Here is a 20,993-nt window from a genome sequence, read left to right as displayed (position 1 = left end):
CAACCACAATGGCAGGTTACTTAAATAAAGCCCGAAGAGTATACAAGGTGACGGTTTACCATAAGGCTTATAATAGGCCCAAGCCCAGAGGCGCCTTAAGGCCCGTAAGTATAAACCACCATGTATGAATAAGACTTGTAAAGTAAGGCATGTAAGATATGTCACCGAGCCGGACATGTTGTATGAGCCGGCCGGGACTCTGTAGGCCGCAAGGCGTCAACCCGTGTATATAAGGGGACGACCCGGCGGCGGCTTAGGGCAAGAAAACAAGAGATTGAGAGCCAAGCTAGCGTATTCGCTCCTTGGTCATCCAAACCTAGCAATACCACATCAATTGGACTAGGCTTTACCTTCACCCACTAGTGCAGAACCGGGCAATAGCACCGGTTCGTAAGGCCCTTTAGTGCCGGTTCCATAACCGGCACTAAAGTATGGGCACTAAAGGCCCCCCCTTTAGTACCGGTTCAGCATGAACCGGTGCTAAAGGGAAACCACATGGCACGAGCCAGCTCCGGGGGCCGGGAGCCCTTTAGTACCGGTTAGTAACACCAACCGATACTAAATGTTTGTGGGTTTTTGTTTTATTTTGTATTTTTCAATTAAATTTGTGTTATCAATTTAATTTAGGATTGTTTTACGTTATAATGAGTTGTAGTCATCATCATCATCATCATCATCATCGCATATTAATAAATAAATAAACTCTAGCTAGCTAAAAATCATCGTAGTCGTCTAATTACCACTATTTAATCATCATAGTCATTACCGCTAGCTATCTAATCATCACCAACACTGGCTAGCTTAAAGAGGAAACATTCACTTTGTAACAAAAGCAAAGATATCATCGAGTTCAACATAATCATCACCAACATCGAAGTTCAGGACACGGACACGAGACACTAATTAAGAGCATGAACTAGTGCTGCTCCCTCTCAGGTAGAATAGCATAGAACATGTATAGCTCTCCTGATTCATCATACTGGAGCATGCAGATGAATCTGTCTCCTAATCTTGGGTTGCGCTTCTCCTTGCTGCCCCCTAGTACTTCTCTGTGATCGTTAACAATTTTGCTCCAATCTTTCACTATTAAGCATTCTTCGCTTTCAGAAGTCCTGAATGCACTCATGTGCAATGTAGGATATCTTGGCCGTAAGCTAACCATTGACATGTCACCTTTAGTCTCGATCCACTGAGGCACAACTGTCATCGGAAGTCCCTGTTGAAGAACATCGTATAGTAATTAATATACTAAGCAATGAAAGTTTAGCTTCAAAAATACTGTATGCAAAAGATGCACTAATTAAGGACAAATAGTTAAAATCTTACCATCTTTCGATTATAGATGTGACCGTAGTTCAATACGATCACCATTGGTCGCACGTTTTGAGTACTAACATTTCTAAGTTCTGACAGTATTAAGATCCTCAAGCCATGAAACATAATGACTTATCTCCTCGCAGTTTAGTTGAGCCCCAGGGCAGTAGTAGGTCCTGTCTACCAAGCGCCGGACATGTTTGCTTGAACCGAAATAAGCTGACAATACAAATTAGTTGTCAACTATTTTTGAATAAACTGTATCAAAGACATAAAAATATGCATGCATGGTTGAGAAAAACTCACATAATGGTAGAACCGGAGGCGTTTGCACATCGACCCAGATGTCTATATTACCTTCAATATCATCTTCCGGACGAATATCAAAGGTGACAACCATACCAGGCTCAAATGCATAAGCCTTGCATAGTGCTTGCCAAGTTTTGCATTCAAAATGGGTGTATGTGTCTCCATTATATAATTTGATGTTGAAAGTATACCCATGCTTCATCTTCAAGTAAACTCTCTTTACCTCCATATTATCTATAGCACTAAAACCTATCTTATCCAAGACAAAAATTCTTGCATGGCAGGGGATGCGCTAGTAGAATAGTGAAAATTTAAAATTATAAGTTGAAGCAAATGAAGCATAAGTTTTGCATTCAAATAATAATTGACAAAGTGACTTACTATATCAACCTCGAATGTCTCATCCAGCTTGATGCTGAAGCGCCTACCATCAACAAGGAAATTTCTGTCGCACAGGCCGCGCTGGTCTTCACAGTGTTCGCACATAATGAAATCTTTTTCGTCGTCAGATGACATTTCCTATGTTCATATAGGTGAAATATTAAACACCTATTACTATCTAACATTAATTAATATCTAGCCAAATATATATTCATCTAACATTTAACATTAATATATCTAACTATATTCATCTCTAACAATTCACATTACTATATATTTAACTTTTCTATCTAATTCATCTAACATTCGACATTAATCTAACATTTATATAAACTCAAAATATATAAAAAATTAAATAAACAGAAAAAACTCATTAACAAATAATATTTTAATTAGATCATCAAATCTCAGATACCTAAATTTTCTTACTAAAAATAAACTAGTTATATTAATTATTGAACTAGTTCAAATCTCATATACCTAAATAAACTAATTCGATAATTTTCTTACTAAAAATAAACTAGTTATATTCATTATTGAACTAGTTCAAATCTCATATACCTAAATAAACTAGTTCGATAATTTTCTTACTAAAAATAAACTAGTTATATTAATTATTCAACTAGTTCAAATCTCTAGTTCGACAATTTTCTATCTAGCTAATTCATCTAACATTCGACATTAATCAAACATTCGATCATCTAATTAACTTTTCTAAAAACAGAAAATAAGTAAAAAATGTGTGTATGTATGTGTGTGTAGTGTGTACGTATATATGTGTGTGTATGTGTGCATGTGTGCGGCCCCGTACGCCGCTGCCCCGTACGTACGAGCGGGGGCGCTGGCGTACGGGGCGGGGGGGGGGGGGGGGCGGCGTACGTACGGGCGGGGGCGCCGCCGTACGGGCTGGGTGCGACGACGACGGACGGCGGCGCGGCGGGTATACGCGAGAGCGAGAGACGTACGGGACCGCGGCGGGACGACGACGGACGGCGGCGTGCGGCGTTCGGGGCGGCGGCGCGAGACGGCGACGACGACGGGCGGCGGCGGGGACAGCGACGACGACGAGGACGACGGGCGACGGGCGGCGAGGACGGGTTCGAGCGGCGCGCGAGAGGTTGGAGACGAAAGAAGTGGGGAGATCTAACTGAATTTTTGTAAGTGTTGTATATATAGGAGAGGCCTTTAGTACCGGTTGAAGCCACCAACCGGTACTAAAGGCCAACTTTGGCCAGGCCAAGAGGCGGGAAGAGCAGGCCTTTAGTACCGGTTGGTGGCTCCAACCGGTACTAAAGGGTGGTCTTTAGTACCGGTTGGAGCCACCAACCGGTACTAAAGGCCTCGCGCTGCCACCCCAAAGTTTAGTCCCACCTCGCCGGGCGAAGGGCGGCCGCACTGATTTATAAACTCAACCGCGGCTACCTCTTTGAACTCCTCTATATAGCAGGCTTGTGGGCCTAAACTCTGCGCGCTGCCCTGTGAGTCTGCTGGGCCTTTAAGGCCTGTAATTGCACGCCTGTGGCCTAGCAGGCCCACAGGCCAGCGCCCCAATTTTTTTTATAGTTTTTTTCTTTTCTGCTTTATTTCCTTCTATTTATTTCTGCGTAGTTTTTTGTATAGTTTTTCTTTTCTGTTATATTTATTTTCTTCTATTTATTTGTGAGTAGTTTTATTCATCTAGTTTGCCAAAATTCAACATTTTCAGAGTTCATTTTGTAGTGATTTTCAATTTCACGGTCATTTTGTGAACGATTGAAAAATAGCAAATATAATTTTTTTTCTTTTCTGCTTTATTTTTTCTTCTATTTATTTCTGAGTAGTTTTTTCTTTTCTGCTATATTTATTTTCTTCTATTTATTTCTGAATAGTTTTTTTATATAGTTTTTTCTTTTCAGCTATAGTTTTTTTTTCTTTTCTGCTATTTTTTCTTTTCTACTATTTTTTCTTTTCTGCAAAACTTGATGGTCAAAGTCTGGAGTTATAACCAAAATTTTAAAAAAAGAAATGCCGACGTGCAATTAGTTTTTGCCATAACAGAAGAAGTCCGGAGTTGTAATAAATTATTAAAAATAAAAAAGAGGTGCAATGCTCATTAATTTGCTTCAAGCCTTTCGGAATAGTGTAAACTACACTGCGCGTAGCTCCGTGCAATCTACCATATTCCTGAAGGCTTGAAGTTAAGCAACATGAGCATTGAGCCTCTTCTTCATCGTCTCTGCACTCAGGGCTTATAAACCGCTCCTAGTCCCTCTCTTTTGGCGAGGTGGGACTAAAAACAGCTTGCCATAACCTCATTAGTACCGGTTCGTGGTACGAACCGGCACTAAATGGTGATGGTGGGGCCATAGCCTGACCGCAGGCTGACACAGCCTCTTTAGTACCGGTTCGTGGCATGAACCGGTACTAAAGGTTCGCCAGGAACCGGTGCTATTGATCGCCGCCACGAACCGGTGCTATTGTACACATTAGTGCCGGCTGAAATTCAAACCGGCACTATTGTGCTTCACGTTTGACCCTTTTTCTACTAGTGACCGCAAGGGGCCGAACCAGTATAAATCTCTCGTGTCTTTTGTCTCGATTAACCCCTTTAAACTTCTTAGTTGCGATGGCTCCACGACTAAGTCCTTTCACTAGGATATCTGCCGTGATAATTCCACGATAATATTCACTTTGACTTCTTCCGAATGCGCTTATGTTAATTCAATTGTTAGAATTTATGTCAACTTAGTGCTAACCTATCCAGGAGTAATATAAACGGTAAGTTGCATTTATTGAAGAACTTCGAGGAGAGATTTTACACGATGTACGAAGAAGATGGAGTACCCCCCCCTTCTTAAAAAAGCCCCGGCCACAATGCCTAGGAGGAGAGAAGCTGAGAGCTCAATAATGTCTTATGGAGACAGTGATTTTATCTTAGCAAAGCACGCTCAACTATGTAAATGCGAGTACCCAAATTTGAAACTTGGTGACCCCACAAAAAGATGGATCTCTCATGTTTTTCTACATTCACATAACTTTTCTTGTTAGAACAAGTTCAACACATCATTCACTTAAGATAAATACATCATGATTGACATTATGATACTTCACGACTTTTAAAAACATTATGAGACATGTAGCAGTGGCCACTTATAATTTATTTGAATTACCCTATCTTATTTGACGAGCAAGATGTGCCCCTTGAGACGGTGCATTTGCCAAAAATAACGTTGAATGGTAACATTAATATGGGACGGTGGAGGAGACATGATCTCTAGGTACAAAGCAATTGTTGTCCGCTTACTAGGCAGTCATAAAAAGAATTGAATTTGAATTCGATTTTCAAGAATAAGATATTGGAAACCCTAAAAATGGATACACAAGCTAACTTGGCTCAATATAGGTTGAGTCAAACTAGGGTCTACCATATACCTGGCCATGGGAAGCCCGGCCCGACGCTGCTGCCGGGCCGGGCTCGGGCCTAGATTTTGAGCCCGAAGGCCGGGCCGGGCCGGGCCCAGGCCCGTCGTTTTCACACTTTTCTAAAGGTCGGGCCAGTCCGGCCCGAAGCCCGACGGGCTTTTATGTGTTCGGGCCGGGCTCAGGCCCAGAAAACAAGCCTGATGGCTGGGCCGGGCCGGACCCGGGCCTGGGTTTTTTGCGTCGGACTTGGCTAGGCCCGGCCCGAGGTATGATCAGGTATAGTCTACCACCATCCCGCGACTATGCTATTGAAATAATTAAATCCAAACATGCCACCGAGACATGTGGTGCTCCTGCCTCCATTCCCCACTAGCCACCTAAAAAAGTGTCAATGCTTTTGAAAAAATTACATCAGTAGGAAAGAAATCAAATCCAAATCCAAACCAAAACTCTAATAAAATAAAAATGTATGATAAAATATATAAGTATTTTAATAAAAAAAATCTTTTTGAGCAAACGACAATTTTTGACTAGGGAGTCTTGACATTTGTGACGAAATCACTAATTGAGGAGTACTCCTTGCAAAGATCACTCTCACCTCCTCAGGCTGTGACAAGTGGCGCGTTGCATGTGTGCCACTTGTCACAACCTGGGAGTTTTCTCTTTTTTAGTAGATCCATTTATTCAAAATGTTTTATCTCTTAAACCATGCGTCCAAATCTCAAACCGTTTTCGCCGTTGGATTCCTCGCGTCGAGATCTTCAAAACTAGATATTATGTTGATAGGTTTTGACGAACATTTTTTTCATGAAAAAACTGGACAAAAAACCGAAACTGGAAGCATGGTTTTCCCTTTCCGAAACAGGCATGGCCGTGTCTCCCGCGAAAACAAAATCGTACCTCTCGTGGAATAAAAAAATAGAAAACATGTTTTTTTCGTTTTTGAAAGGCATGGCTGTGGCTCTCCAGAAAGCAAAATCATGCCTTTCAGAAGCAAAAACGTGCCTCTCGTAAAAGAAATAAAAAACAAAAAGCGTCTTTTTTTCGTTTCCCGTATCTATCGCGAAAGAAAAAAAACTAGAAAATGCGTTTTTTTATGTTTTCGATAAAACAAAACTCGAAGGGAGCGTCCAAAATGCGACACGTAGCGGTGATTGTTGTGAGGCTCCGAAAAGAGCGCTCGTTAACTAGTGACTCCCGCCGTTTGTTGTTGGGAAAACTTTGTTTTTGCCACTCTAGCTTTTGCCCACTTTACTTATGACACTCTAGAGTTTGATATTTCATTTTTGCCACTCTTAGCTTTTGACAAAATATCACTTTTGCCATTCCGTGGCAAAAGCAAAATTTTGAGAGTGGTAATTGTGATACATTGCAAAAGCTAAGAGTGGCAAAAGTGAAATGAAAAATTTTCATTTTTGCCATGGAATGGCATTTGTGATGTATTGTCAAAAGCTAAGAATGGCAAAAGTAAGATGTGAAATTCTAGAGTGGTAAAAGCAAAGTGGGCAAAAACTAGAGTGGCAAAAACAAAGTTTTCCCTTTTTTTTTGAGGGGTAGTTTTCCCTTGGTTGTTTGCGAGCGTTCGGCAGGTCGGGGCACACCAACTTCACGGGCCGTCAGGCCCAGCTCCCCTCCCGAGGGCCCGAACCCCTCACCGAAAAAAAAAGTCCGACCCGATCCACCAAACCCACACTCCACACCTTGCCGACGCGAGACGCGCACTCTGCTTTCGCACCGAGCAGCAGCCGCATCCGTCCACAACCCGGCGTCGACACGACACGATGGCGTACTCCGGCGATCGCCGGCCCTCCCCGCCGCCGCCCCCGCAGCCGCACGCGACCCTCTCCTACCTCTCCCCGTCCGCGGCGCCCTTCACCGTCGGCCGTACCCGCGGGGCCGCGACCCCCGATCCGGTCCCCAACGCCCCCGCTAACCCTAGCCCCTACCCCGACCTCCGCACCGCGCCGTCGCTGTACGACTCCTGGGTCGAGCCTCCCGCGAGCTACATGGATCTGGAGGCCGGCGCAGCGGCCGGGTACCGAGGTGAGCCGACGCCCTCTCTTCTCCCGTTACCGGGCTGGCCCGTGGAATCGTGCTTCGCGGTTTGTTAATTTTGATTGCTGTTTCCATGGCGGCGATAGTTGGTTACACACATACCCTGCATCTTGGGATCTCAGACATGTTGAGTAATTTGTAATTTTGCGAAATATATTACTCCCTCCGGTCCAAATTAATTGACGCAGCCTCTATACAATGTAAAATGGACGTTGTATAGAGGCTGCATCATTTAATTTGGATCGGAGGGAGTAGTAGATTGAGTTACTACCTCTCTCTCAGTTTACAGGGCGTGCGCGTACCCCTAGGTCGTCAATTTGACCAATCTAATACAAGTCATATATTACAAAAAATATACCAACATAAACTTTGGAGTTTCTACTTTCAAAAGGTATAATTTTTGTGTTATATAGTTTATATTAGGGTGATAAAATTGGCAACCTAGATATACGCGTAGGACTTGTAAACTGAAACGGAAGTAGTACTTCTGAAATTTGAGAGACAACAATTAATTGCGCACTTACGTGTATGGGTCAGCTAGTCATGAGCCATGATATTATCTAGATGCTTCTCACTGTTCATGTTATTAGTTTTGCCTTGTAATTTTAGTGTCATGGGCAATTTCGTGGAGGACAACACATTGCAGTAATGTCTAGGTGTATAGCATGGATTAACCTTATGTTGTTACCTAACGCCAGCAACCAAATTATGCAGGTTTTGCTAATTCTGATGGGTTTCTGGTTTCTGAGAATACACACAATGGCTTATACACTGGGAATCATTTTGGTACCACCGTGCAGCAGCCACATCCCTTCACAACATGCAGCTCCGAGTGGATGGAAGAGAAGTATCCTGGAATTTACCAAAGAACGTCAAAGGCCCTCCCAAGTGATTTTGGGTCATCAGTTATCCATCAGCCTTCTGGTTCTCCTAACATGTTTGCTTGCTTAGATAAAAAACCCTGTTCCACACCTCAGCCCGTGAATCAGCATTCCCCGTATTCTGCTTATGATAACTACACGGCACATCTTCCATCATCCTCAACATATCCATTGGATTACAACCTGTCCATGCCACCTGTTTCTGCCTCACCTGAAGTATGCGCTACAACAAAATCATTGTCACCCACAACAGATGGCCATATATTGGAAAGTGCATTTTCCTCACCATATATAAACCCTTGCAGATTAAATCTTGATTATTTTGACTCCATGCAGAATGAACAGAAAGACCTCTTTGGACATCAGACTGCTTATAAACATTATGGTGACTGGAGTAACTCTGACAATGGTACGAGAATAATGGGAAGCTATCCACTTAGTAGACGTGGAGTTGGAGAGAACTATCCTTTGGGTGAGAGTTCAGAAACTGGGAGGCCTGTGCAGCCAGGAACCTATCCACTTAACAGACATGGAGTTGGAGAGAACTATCTTTCAGGTGACACTTCTGAATCTGGGAGACCTGTGCAGCCTTCATCAGAAGTGAAGTCTGGTTTCAAGAGCTTACAAGCATCATGTTCCAATATCTCTCCTTCAGAACATGCATTTTCTCAGCCTCGTGACCTTTTCATCGAGCCACTTGAAGTAAATAATCCTGTTGTTGATTCTCCTTGTTGGAAAGGGACACCAACTGTACTCCAGTCATCATTTGGTGTGAAAAATGATGAAGCTCCTTTTTCTGCTAATGGCTCAGGTGACCTCCATGATTTGCACCAAAGCAAGAAGCTTTCTGAGTTTGGTACAAGTAATTCTGTGTTATTTCCCAAGTGTCATGACACATCAAATCCCGAGAGTGATTCGTGTCTACCTTACTACGTAAATTGTCTTTCTTCATTCAGTCTGCCTTCAGGGTGTAAAAAATCTGAAGGTCATAGTGATGCACAACCATCCATTGTTGGGGATTTCGATGGTATGGCTAGGTCTAGCCACCCTAGTTATGTATCTGTAGATCAAGGCACCAGAAGAGAAAACCACGTGATCTGTAAGACAGGAGACAATTCCGAAAATGGAGTAACACCAGGTCAACAGGGAGGTGTTTTTCTTGGCAAAAGAACATTTGAACCCATAGTGTTAGGCAGAGACTTCGCCAGTCATGTTGTGGGCATGAATGAAGATTCTGGTAAGAAAGTTTCAAGCAATGTTGATGCAGCTCCAATTGCAAAGGTTAGGAGTTTAACAAAAGAAAGTCTACAAGGAAATACTTGTGTCCATAAAGCTGTGGCAACATTGGAAGGTCTGTACTCGGAGATGCCTGTGAAGAAAGGTCTGGAGCATTTATCCCATTGCAGTGCTGGTGTTGAGGAGTTGGTGAAGATATCTTCAGATAAAGTTACCCGCAGATCCAAGACTCAAGAAGACTTAATCAAGTCAATTTATAATATCTCAGTAGTGCTTCTATCTACTTGCGATGGTGGTTATGAGTTGGAGGAATCTGAACATGCACTTGTTCAATCTACAATACACAATCTCAGTTCTTTGAGTTCCAAGATAAGCAAGGTATGGATGTATGATACAAAATCACCATTGTCAGGTATCACCAACTTGATTAAGTTATGCTTTCATGAATACTACTACTATAAAGTTACTTTATATGACTTGTACTACATTCATTGAACTTGTGATTCAAGAATTAAAAGATGTACATTACAACCTGGTAAGTATTCAAGTTTTCTCACTTGTATATAAGCGGTATGGCTGATATGAATGCTTATTGTTCACTTTGACTAGTTGCATGTTTTTGCTACCCCTGGTATTTCCGTACTAAGAATGACTAAGCTTCTATTTTTGGTAGTGATATGGTTTTTGGTTCATGATAACTGAGATCATGTCCACTATTTGCTGAAACGTTATATCATTCTTGCTTTCTTTGAGCAGTGTTAACAGCTGCTGATATTGCTTTACAACATCCATTGTCTGGCCTTACATTGTTCGGGCCGACTAGTTAATTAACATCATGATCTGTTTGCTAGCTGTACAAAGCTAATGCCCTGGCCAGGAATTTTCATTTATTTGACCCATCTTTTAATAATCATTTGGCAAGGGTCCACTTTTGGATCCACTCGAAATTTGTCATTAAGTAACATAATATTAAATTCAGTTGTGTTTCTATACAAATATGAAAATGGCCGTGAAATTATTGGTTGACTCATTTTGGTTTGTTTACTTTCATGTGCAAGGCTGCATTAAAAAATGATGATGTCAATGGAAACTGCTGCCAAACAAATACAAGGTGCCATGGAAAGAATCATCAGCCTGAGAAGTTTGATGGACTTGACTGGGAGAACATTGGTGCAGATTTTAGAGCTTTTATTTTGGAGGTAGTGCTTCATTACTTAGGAATGTTTTAGGTATCTGCTATCCTCTCAATCATGTAACTTATACTATTGCCATCTTCTTGCGTGCAGGATCTTACTAAACTTCCAGAAGAGAATGTCATTGGTGATACTAAAGATGCACAAATGCTGATATATAAGAATCTATGGATTGAAGCTGAAGCTTCCATGTGTAAACTCAAGTATGAACTGCAACTTGCCCGCATGAAACTTGCGACAAAACATTGCAATCAGCAAACAGGTTAGTGCTTCTGTTTGTACGTGTGTAGCAAGTAAGTGTGCCTTAATTTATCTGGACAATTCGTAACATTCACTTACTCCTGTGTGTTGAATAATCTTGTAGCTGCAGCACCTGCCGATTCATTAGGAGAAGCCAAAGCCTCTAACCTGCCCAAACACAAGAACTCTGTATGTTTTGAAGGGATTGCTGGTTCTAGCAAACAACAAAACCATGTGAAAGAGCGCAATATCGGCAATGCAGCCTTGCTACCTCAGGGAGGTGATAAGGTTGATGCTGATGTCTTTGCTCGACTGAAAGTTCTGAAGCTCCGTGATGAGAGTATAAATTGCTCCCGTCAGGTCAATGCTGAGCTGCAGAAGGGAACAAGTAATTATAACAGGACAGATGTTGTTGATGACACTGTTTTTGATAATGCTGTTGACGATAGGATAACTTCTTTAGTGGAGGACATCATCAAAGAGCGTTCAGAAGCAAGCAGCAGTGAAGGTGGTGAAGCTGATGGTGCTACCATTGCTGCACTTAACGATTTCACAAGCTGTAACAACAATACAGGCCCATTGGATGAGGACACCAACATAGAGCAGTTAGAATCTAGTGAAAGCAAAATCCATGGCGCTTTTATGGCTAAGCTCAAAGATTTGATGTTCTGTAGTGATGATGTAAGTTCATCAAACGAGGGCAATGCTCATCAGCTCCAAACAGCAAGCAAGAATGAATTCGGTCAGCTTGAAGACGTGGTTATGGCCAGGCTGCAAGTCCTGAAAAGGCGTGAAGGTAACAATAGCAGCGCTGTGAACGATGGACAAGAGGCTTTCCATTCTGATGATTGGGCGGGTCACTTTGAAACAAAACATTTCGGTCGAGGGGCGCATGATGAGCTAGTCCAGAAGACTGATTTGCCTGACGATGCTGGGTCCAGGGCCCAATCTGATGAAGTGGATAGCAAAACTGCCAGCCAGTACGTCAGTGCATTGCTTGAAGAGTCTCCTATTGTCTCAGCACCAGCGGAACCTGCAAGTGCGCAAATGCATGACGAGCAGCTAAGCAACTCACCCCCGGAATGGGAGCATGTGCTGAAGGAGGACTTCTTCCTCCCAGGAAACCATTTGAAGTGAAAGGCATCTGGCCGCCTTGATTCGCAAACCTTGTGTGTGTTGTATATATATGTTTTAACTTAGCAGTATGCGAGCCGGAGATTGTGACATAAATTGCAGTATCAACCGTCGTAGTACGTGATGGCTAAAACTGAAGCTTTATTATGAGTAGAAAATAATCTCAACTCATGGCTCATACTGAGCTTTCTGTAAATATGCGCTGTGCGTGCGTCCTATCTCGTTGTATGCTTTGAAAGGTCCGTCATGCACATTACTTAAGACCTATATATATTATTGTAACATGTAATACATGTATATGTGCTATGAGTACATACTGTTCCTTTTGATTATGTTTCCGGTTCTCGTTCTCCAGATGTCGCTGTGAAGATCTTCTTGGCCCCATTTTGTGTGTTTAATCCTGCAGTTTGCTTGTTGAGTTTTATAGCGGGAATACTGTTGGTTCTTTGAGACGCTGTGGGGTTGCTCATGACTTGACACCTGCTTTTGTGATTTCACAACTCTTTCAGTGGTATCATCACCAATGATGCAATCCGCATACAAGTACGTATCTTGGTTAATTACTGTTTTTGGTCTATCAACACCTGTTTCTCCCCCCTTCCTCGCTACCTAGCCAGACCTCTCTGTGACTGAAGTTGATAGAGCTGCAGCTTGGACGGCCAGCCATTAGCTGCGCTGGTGTTCAGGCTAGTCATTGAGGAGAATCATGCATAACTACATGTATTTGTATTTATTTAAGATGATCTTGTTTATTATTTTATATGATTAAAAGTGGCATTCCAATGCTATCCTCTCTTTTCTGATTTAGTGCTATGTCATGTCAACATGTCTAGGTGAGATCGCATGATACTCGCCGTGTGAGCTCTAAAGCCTTGAGCCCTTCAGGTCGACGGATACGGTGTGCTCTCGGGGCCTCTCCTGTTTTTTTTAACATAGTACATACGCAAGCGTTTATACACGCGCATACACTCACCCCTATGAACGCACACACACCCTATCCTTATGAGCACCTCTGAAAGACTGAGACGGCATATTACCTTGAAATTTACGAAGTCACCGTAGGCACCTAGTCGTCGACAGGAATGTCTTCTCCCACTGAATGCGCCTCGCCGAAAATCTTGAAATAAATCCAGAAATACATGCAAGCATCAGAACTTGAACCCTGATGGGCTGGGGATACCACAGTCCCTTTAACCATCCAACCAGAGGTTGGTTCGTGGGGCCTCTCCTGTTGTTGTGTAGGCCAGCAGGGGCCACACTCCCTAGCCTTGTAAAAATTATAAAGGAACACTTTTTTTAAGGTCCTCGGATTAGAAAATGTCCCTCCGCCACTGGCTGCGTGGTGGTCCCTGCACGCGGCTTCGTTGTCGTTGTTCACCCCGACCCTCGTACGACCACATCCCACCATTCTGCCAGTCTCCTCTCTATTTTCCTACTTTCCCATTGCCTAGCTCCGGCGGCCACTGCCCTATGACAACCTGACCCAGAGAAGGGATCGGCATCACTCATATCGGGAGTTGGTAGGGAAATTGGGGATGAGAACAAAGACATCGAGAGGTGAGGTATAAGAGAAAGAAGGGGGTCTTTTAGTTCCTCATGCACCACATGCCTATTTTGTCGCACTACAACAAGAACCCCCTTTTGGCAACGCATCAATGTGTTGTCGTATGTCCATATAAGCGTTGCTAAGGTCTACACCGACGGATTAAAATGCGTTGCTGTTGGTGGCGTTGCAAAGGTCTACACCAACATATATACATGCGTTGGTAAACGGCATAAATAAGTGTTGTAAGATAGCAACATATAGAGCTAGAGCACAACAACACTTCATATGCGTTGGTGGCTAGCCTAGAAAATGACCATTGTAATGCCTAGAAGAATTATCGTATTGCTTGGACAATTAATGGTATTTTGTATATTAGCATCCAGAACTTATTGCATTAATGTTGATAATGCATAGGAGACACAAACATAACAATGAGAAAGGTCACATATATTAAATCAACTTGATTGCTTTACAAAGAACATGATACACAGATTACAATATGTGAAACTATCTAGTAATAGTCTGATTCTCAACCTTGCACTGAACGACTCAGCCATCTAAACACATAGTGTTTGAAACATTGACCCTAAAAATTACATTCCAAAACATAATCTGAAACTATCTAGTAGTAGCCACCTTCTCGATCTTGTAATCAACTTCTGAGCCATGCATCATCGATTTATCTTGGCAATCTACAACAACAAAGAAATGAGAATAACAAGGTACCATCAAAGAAAATCAATTAACAGGGAAGTAAAATTTAAACAAAAGAGCAACATATAAAGGTTGGAGGACATGTGATAGTTAATCTTACTATATGACTAATAATTTTGTTTTAGTGGTTATGTCAACCAAGAAACAGTTACTCCCGGAGGGAGTACCAAGTCAACACCCATAGTTTTTTGTTTTATATTATAGGTCAGTACTCTGGAGTGTAGCAAGGGCAACATTCTTCTTTGGATTTCCCAAGCTAAGCAGGAACTGCAATAAGCATTAATATTGAAAAAAGTATGAGCAAATAAATTGTTGCTCAGCCATGTTGAATTCACACAATAGAGAAATGAGCATACCTTGTCTTTAGATGGATGATTGCATCTCCATATCATAGAGGAAGCTTCACTTTAAATGCAATATGTTGCTTCCCTGAACAGATTAGTTAAAGTTTCACTTCTCTGAACACCCAAGTCGAAGCAAGCACCAGAACAATATCCTTGTTTCGTCATCCAACATATATCATCACCTCTAAAGAGCTATGAAATATCATAATTTGATCACTTTTTACAGTCCCAGCCATAGCACTATGCTATATAGACGGAGAAAAGAGGGCCTTTTGAAAAGAGCGTCCTTATGTTAAACGAGTTAAACACCTTACAAAGAATATAATGAAGATACAGTGAGGTACATGCCAAAAACTATGTACATCGACAAATATAGCATCCTTGATTGCAAAGAAAGATCTGCAGTTCTCAAAACAATACATATAAATGTAGAGATTTTCAAATTTCCAGAAGTACTTGAAGTTGAGAGCTACAAAGCATGGATACGGCAAAATCTGCCGATTTGATGTCCTAGTACAGCGGGATACGGCGACACGCCTGGATAAGCTGGGATACACGTATCCCGCAGCATCCCATGATTCCTGAATTAAAAAAAAAAAGAAAAAAGCATCGATACGGCTGGGATACGTTGAGGGACTCGGGAGGCCCAATAATAGCCTCGGCACAATACAAACTCTCGTACGCACGCACGCCACATAACGAAGGACCTGCTGCTAACCAGCAGCGAACGCGCCGCCGCCACCTGGACTCGACCACCGCCCCCAGCAGCTTCTCCTCGCGGAGGCAACCACACTCGAGCAGGTAACCCCAAGGCCAGCAGCCTCTCCTCAACCTCTTCATCTTTGTGACATGATTTCCTTCAATTGAGAGGCTGCTAATTGCTTCCCCATGTTGTGCTCGCTTGAATGATTTCTACTTGTTTCTAGGGAGCATGGCATCCGGGAGCGCCACCCCCGGGGCCACCCGTCCGTGGGTGAGATCAAAGGACAGCCTGGTCCCTGGTGTTCGTAGATACGAACTATCCTCTGTGGGATCCAGACCCAGCAGTGTTTCATTGTTTTTTTCTGTTTTGACTCTGTATATTTCTTATTTATTTTATATATACTCACCGTATCCGCGAACGACTGTTTTTGAAAAATAATGTATCCCGTGTCCTTGTATGCGTATCCCCGTCTTTCCGTCCCCGTGTCCGTGCTTTTTAGGTTGAGAGAACATAATTCCCACAAAGCTAAATCAGGTGGTTCTATTAAATGATAACAAGTATGTTTTCACATGATTTTAATTTATATAGATGCTTGGGAATAAGACAAATCTGAATTATGAATACACAAACTTTTTCAACCTCGGTTTTTAAATTACATTGCAGATAATGTCATGTAAATCACCTACACGTTTACTACCCAGCTGGAATCATGCTGTCGTACCTCCTTTTGCAGAAGTAGCCCACTATATGCCTTGATCTTTCTTCCAAAGATGAATATGTAAGAAATTTTGGCACTGCAAAGAATGATGGATTCGCTTCATAAGTACTTGCAAGAACATTTAAGTTTTACATATCTAAATCAGTGGATCATAAGTCATACCATAAGCACTAGCTAGTATCATCATTCTGAACCTGAGGATTTACGTGTTAAGAGAAAGAATAAACAGACAAATGTTGGCTGATGCGAAGTCAATTTCAGAACTAGCAAGGAGAGATGAAATTAAGGATTATGAAATAAAGATAAAGAGAAATAATAGGACGTAGAGATGCATGTGGGGCTTATTCATAGATTATTACAAGGAAATCAGTAAGGTTTCATAACACCGATAAGAAGATATTTGTTTTCTTTCTCGAAAAAAATCATGATGTTGTACATAATAGTGGTCACCTATTAAATGATACTAGAAGGAATGGTTTTTATAAATAGTCAGAAACTAACAGCTAGGATATCCAGAGATACTATCAACTTATTCAATTGACAGTCTAATCATCTTCATGGATATATTAATTAATTATACACACACATAGCTACATGAAAAATTAAAATCTAATGTATCACAAGATAGAACTATTTAGAAAAAGAGAACGCACACATTTTCCTGAATCAACACATACAGCCATGTGGTGAATCACTTGTATGCGTACACCCAGATGACTGAATTACCCCTAGGTAGCAGTATTTCTGTGCACATATGAGAATAGTGAGGAATACAAACCATGGAGTGGTGTGGCTGTCGGTGCAAGCCAGCGCCCACAAAGGCGGATCAGGCAAGTGATAAGGCAGCATTAATCATTGTCGTAATGGCCGGCAAAGAATTATCCATGGCAAGATGCCATGCCACAAAGCAGCGGCAGGGCAAGAGCAGAGGGGAGGGGTGCCTTACTGAACCGTCACATCGGAGTCGAGGTAGCCAAGGTGGAACAGCGCCATCGAGCCTAGCCGGTAGCCGATCGCGTGTGGAAGTGGGATTGCTGGGCCGAGCACATGAGCTACAACAATGAACCGTCGCGCCGTGCAGAGGCGTGGAGGACGTCGTGGCGGTGGGGGTTGGGGGCGGGGCCAGAGGAGAACAAGAGGGGGGACGAGCTGGTGAGGCGTGGTGAAGGGGAGCACCGGAGTTTCCTCGAATCAGAGGCGGCGGCGGCAGCGGCGTTGTGGTGGAGCTCGGGTGGGAGATGTGAATCGGGGAGAGAGGTGGTGGGGAGATAAGAGATTGGGTTCTTTTTTTTTCCTGCTTGCTGTGTGTTGGTTGCGTGATATTTGGACCGAGGTGGATACAGGGAGGTTATCCTTGGTGGGGAGGTGGGAGGTTTGTTTAACTCAACGCATCTCGACTTTCGTTGCTAGATATGCGTTGTTATAGGTGGGTTTTTGTTGTAGTGTCATTTCAGGTGATATAATAACACACTCAAACACACTGTTCGTCGGCCACAAAGGACTCTTGGGCCTTATCCCCTTTACTTAGTCCACTACGGCTTCATTGGTGTGAGTTGTAGGCGTGACATTCGCCCTCCTTTGAGAGGCGACTGAAATGACCAAGGAGGTCAACTAGAGGGGAGGGGGGAGGGCGGATAGGCGACTACAAATTTTCTTTTTTTCCTTTGCAGGTTTAGAAATGTATGGTTAAAGCAAGATTTTTACATGCTAATTTCTGTTATAATCATGCATTATTTACCAGAATTAATCATGAATTTGCCTAATATTCCATTCCAAAAGAGTGGCCAGGTAGAAGAGGAGCAAGGAGACACGCCTAGATCGCATCCGCTGCAAAGGCGCTGCCTCTCACCGAGAGACGAGCCGCATTTGTGCACTAGGCTAGCCCCGCTGCCGCACTGACGCTCCTCCGCACCCGGTAAACCCTCAACTTGCCGGCCATCCCCACGCGACGGCGAGAACTGCACAACCCACTTACCCACATCCACACGAACTAACTAGTATCACACTTGGCCATCGGAGTGCAAGCCAGCTCCTGCTACTACTGGACTCTACTTATATCACATAGATTCTTAACTCATTACAACCGAAGATTATTATTCCTAACAACAAGAGCAACACCCAATTGAACAGGCCGGTAGCAAAGCAAAATCACTATTACTCTACTACTAGCAAAGAACAAAATTGATAACTTCAAACTGAAACAAGCTGCATGCTCTTAAAATTGTCGGTCGCCTTGCCGAGGCTGAGAACCGTCAGGGGATGCTGCAAGGGAATTAGCTTACCATTAGCCTCAAAGAAAAGAACGATTGTCATCTGCTTCTGAGTGAGTGGTGACCAAAAACGAACGAACTCAAGCTAGCATTTTCCGTCTACCTTGTGCAGTAGGTGACCGCGTGAGCGGTGGACACCGGCGAGACGCCGCAGAGCCCCGGCAGCAGCGCGATGGCGGACGCGTTGGACCAGTACCGCCTGACGAGCCCCGCCATGCAGCGGCACACCGACCGCCAGTTGTCCGGCGAGTCCGCCGCGACGGCGTACAGGCCGTCCACCCCCTCGCAGCACGGCGTGCCCGGGGCCGGCAGGGGCGCCGCGCTCGTGCCGCGCGTGACGAAAGCCGCGCAGCCCGTCAGCAGCGACGTCACCGTGACGCAATCCAGCGAGGAGGACGACGGCGGCGTGGGCGTGGGCATGCCGGCCGCGGGGGCCGTCAGGGCGCAGCCTGACAGCAGGGTGGCCATGACGATGGCTCCGGCGGCTAGAAACCACCCCGCGGCCGCCATGGCCCTAGTCGCTGGATCGATCGATCAGTGTCGCCTTGGGGGACTGTGGCGTGGCTGACTGAAGAGTAGATGGAGGTGGAGGTTCTTGCGGTGCTTGTTTCGTGTGGGTTGCATGCGTACGTCATCGTGGTTACGTACATGTCCACGAGGGCAGGATGAGCTAACCACTTCAGGGGACACCAATTAGAAACGTCTTCCAAACATATAGACATGCATGTAATTAAGAGCATACTTTTTTTTAACATCAGGGCAGACGCAAGCGCTCACACATACCCGTATACACTCACCCATATGAACGCACACACGCACACCCTACTCCTATGAGCACCTCCGAGAGACTGAGCCGGCATGTCATCTTGAAATTTACGAAGTCACCGTCGACGACGAGCGTCGACGGGAACGTCTCCTCCCACTAAAAGCGCATCGCCGAAAATTCTGAAATAAATTCAGGAATAATGCGAGCACCAGGACTTGAGCCTCGGTTGGCTGGGGATACCACTGTCCCTCTAACCATCCAATCTCAGGTTGATTCGCAATTAAGAGTATATACTTTAAGTTGTAATTTGTTTTTTTTTCAAATACATGTCACCTTTTTTCAATACACACTGTACTTTTTCAGTGTACATACATAATATATTTAACAAATGTATAATAAACAATTTTTTTTCAAAAACAATGCTACGCTTACTGGCACTTTTTTACGAATAAAAGGCTACAGAGAAAGGTGGCACCTACTTCGACGGAAGGGATCCCCACCCTGGGGGGAGAGGGGGGAGGGGGGGGGACACATCTGTCTGTAACGCCATGTCCGTGGAAACAGCCCGTAACTCAACATTTTTTTTCAAATACATGTTTGAAGATTTTTTTTAGTAAATGTTGAACATTTTTGGAATGGTATGTTTTTTCTTAAAATGTACACAAACATTTTGTTTTGCATTGTATAAATGTTTAAATATGTGATGAACATTTTCTGAAACACGTGAACATTTTATTTGAATGGCACATATATTTAAAAAACATAGAGCGAAGATAGTTAAAAGCTAACACGCATATAAGGCCTCGGAAAATATATTTTGCCAGAACTCAACACATGTGACCTGAGTGCCTTTTAGCTCATGTTATCCCCTAACGCGAGCTGTAGCACTCGCTTGCGTAAGCCAATAACATGTAGCATCAGCGCCTTTTAGCGCATGTTATCGGCTGACGTGAGCTGTGGTGCTCGCTCGCATCAGGTATCGCCATAAATGGGCGGGCACAGGAAGGTAGTTCTTCCTCTCTTTTTTCACATTTTCATTGTCCTTTTCCTTTTGCTTATATTTCAAAAAAAAATCTATATATATATATATATATATATATATATTACAGAAATCACTTTACATAGAAAAATGAAAATGCTAATAGTGCATTTACAGAAATCACTTTATATGTAAAATGCTAATAATGCATTTACATGAAAAATGAAAAATATACTTTTGAATGTTAATAATGTATTAGAATAATACTAAATGTGTACATAAAAAATTTCTGATCTATACAAAAATATAATGTATATGGAAAAATTTTATGGAAAAATTTATACATAAAAAGTATGTACTTAGAAAAAGTAATGTGTATATAAAATGTTGTTGTATTCGGAAAATAAAAATAAAAAAAAGATGAAAACTGACAAAGAAACAAAGTTTACAAAGGAAAATGATAAAAAATGTTAAAAAGCCTATGAACAAGAAACTATCAGCAAAGGTTCTAAAAACATATGAAAACCGTAAAGAAAAACACGTACATAAAAATGAAAGAAACCGGGACTAAAACGGTGAAAAGAAGGAGAAGCAAAGAAAACCAAAGGAAATCAATGAAAATCAAATAAAAGAAACAAAGGAAAATGAAGAAGAAAATAAACAGAATGAAAAATTAGTGAAAACCGAGAAAAGAAGAGTGAAAAACAAATGAAAACAGAAGTTATAGCGAAGAGATAAACAAAACTGAGAGAAAATCGGTGAAAAAACAAAAGGAACCGAAGAAAAAAAAGAGAGAAAACCAAAGAAA

The 20,993-nt window shown here is 42.7% G+C and overlaps 2 protein-coding genes and 1 long non-coding RNA gene across 5 annotated transcripts; 1 reads left to right on the top strand and 2 right to left on the bottom strand.

Moving 5' to 3' along the window:
• Window positions 1-7,098: 7,098 nt before the first annotated feature.
• LOC125511431 (uncharacterized) lies at window positions 7,099-12,477 on the top strand. Its single transcript, XM_048676802.2, has 5 exons — window positions 7,099-7,449; window positions 8,176-9,956; window positions 10,637-10,777; window positions 10,865-11,033; window positions 11,136-12,477. The coding sequence occupies exons 1-5, from the start codon at window positions 7,188-7,190 to the stop codon at window positions 12,146-12,148; spliced, it is 3,366 nt and encodes a 1,121-aa protein (XP_048532759.1). The 5' UTR covers window positions 7,099-7,187; the 3' UTR covers window positions 12,149-12,477.
• Window positions 12,478-14,126: 1,649 nt separating this feature from the next.
• On the bottom strand, window positions 14,127-17,572 carry LOC125511430 (uncharacterized). Of its 3 annotated transcripts, none has more exons than XR_015603023.1 (3): window positions 16,333-17,572; window positions 14,762-16,246; window positions 14,127-14,383 (listed from the first exon to the last, which is right to left on the bottom strand). It is a non-coding gene; the product is annotated as an uncharacterized LOC125511430 (long non-coding RNA). The 3 variants fall into 3 exon arrangements; XR_007284994.2 differs by having other exon boundaries at window positions 14,762-15,058; window positions 16,174-17,568; XR_007284995.2 differs by having other exon boundaries at window positions 14,762-14,834; window positions 16,174-17,557.
• A 475-nt stretch (window positions 17,573-18,047) lies between these two features.
• LOC125506398 (putative non-specific lipid-transfer protein 14) lies at window positions 18,048-19,020 on the bottom strand. The gene is made up of 2 exons (XM_048671217.2): window positions 18,544-19,020; window positions 18,048-18,432 (listed from the first exon to the last, which is right to left on the bottom strand). Exons 1-2 carry the CDS (start codon window positions 18,948-18,950, stop codon window positions 18,423-18,425), a joined length of 417 nt encoding a protein of 138 aa, XP_048527174.1. The 5' UTR covers window positions 18,951-19,020; the 3' UTR covers window positions 18,048-18,422.
• Window positions 19,021-20,993: the final 1,973 nt, after the last annotated feature.

Source organism: Triticum urartu, chromosome 5A (genome assembly GCF_056163025.1).
Source record: "Triticum urartu cultivar PI428250 chromosome 5A, HENAU_Tu73, whole genome shotgun sequence".
Taxonomy (NCBI): domain Eukaryota; kingdom Viridiplantae; phylum Streptophyta; class Magnoliopsida; order Poales; family Poaceae; genus Triticum; species Triticum urartu.
Note: the sequence above shows the minus strand (reverse complement) of the source record. Positions and strands in the feature narration are given on the sequence as shown.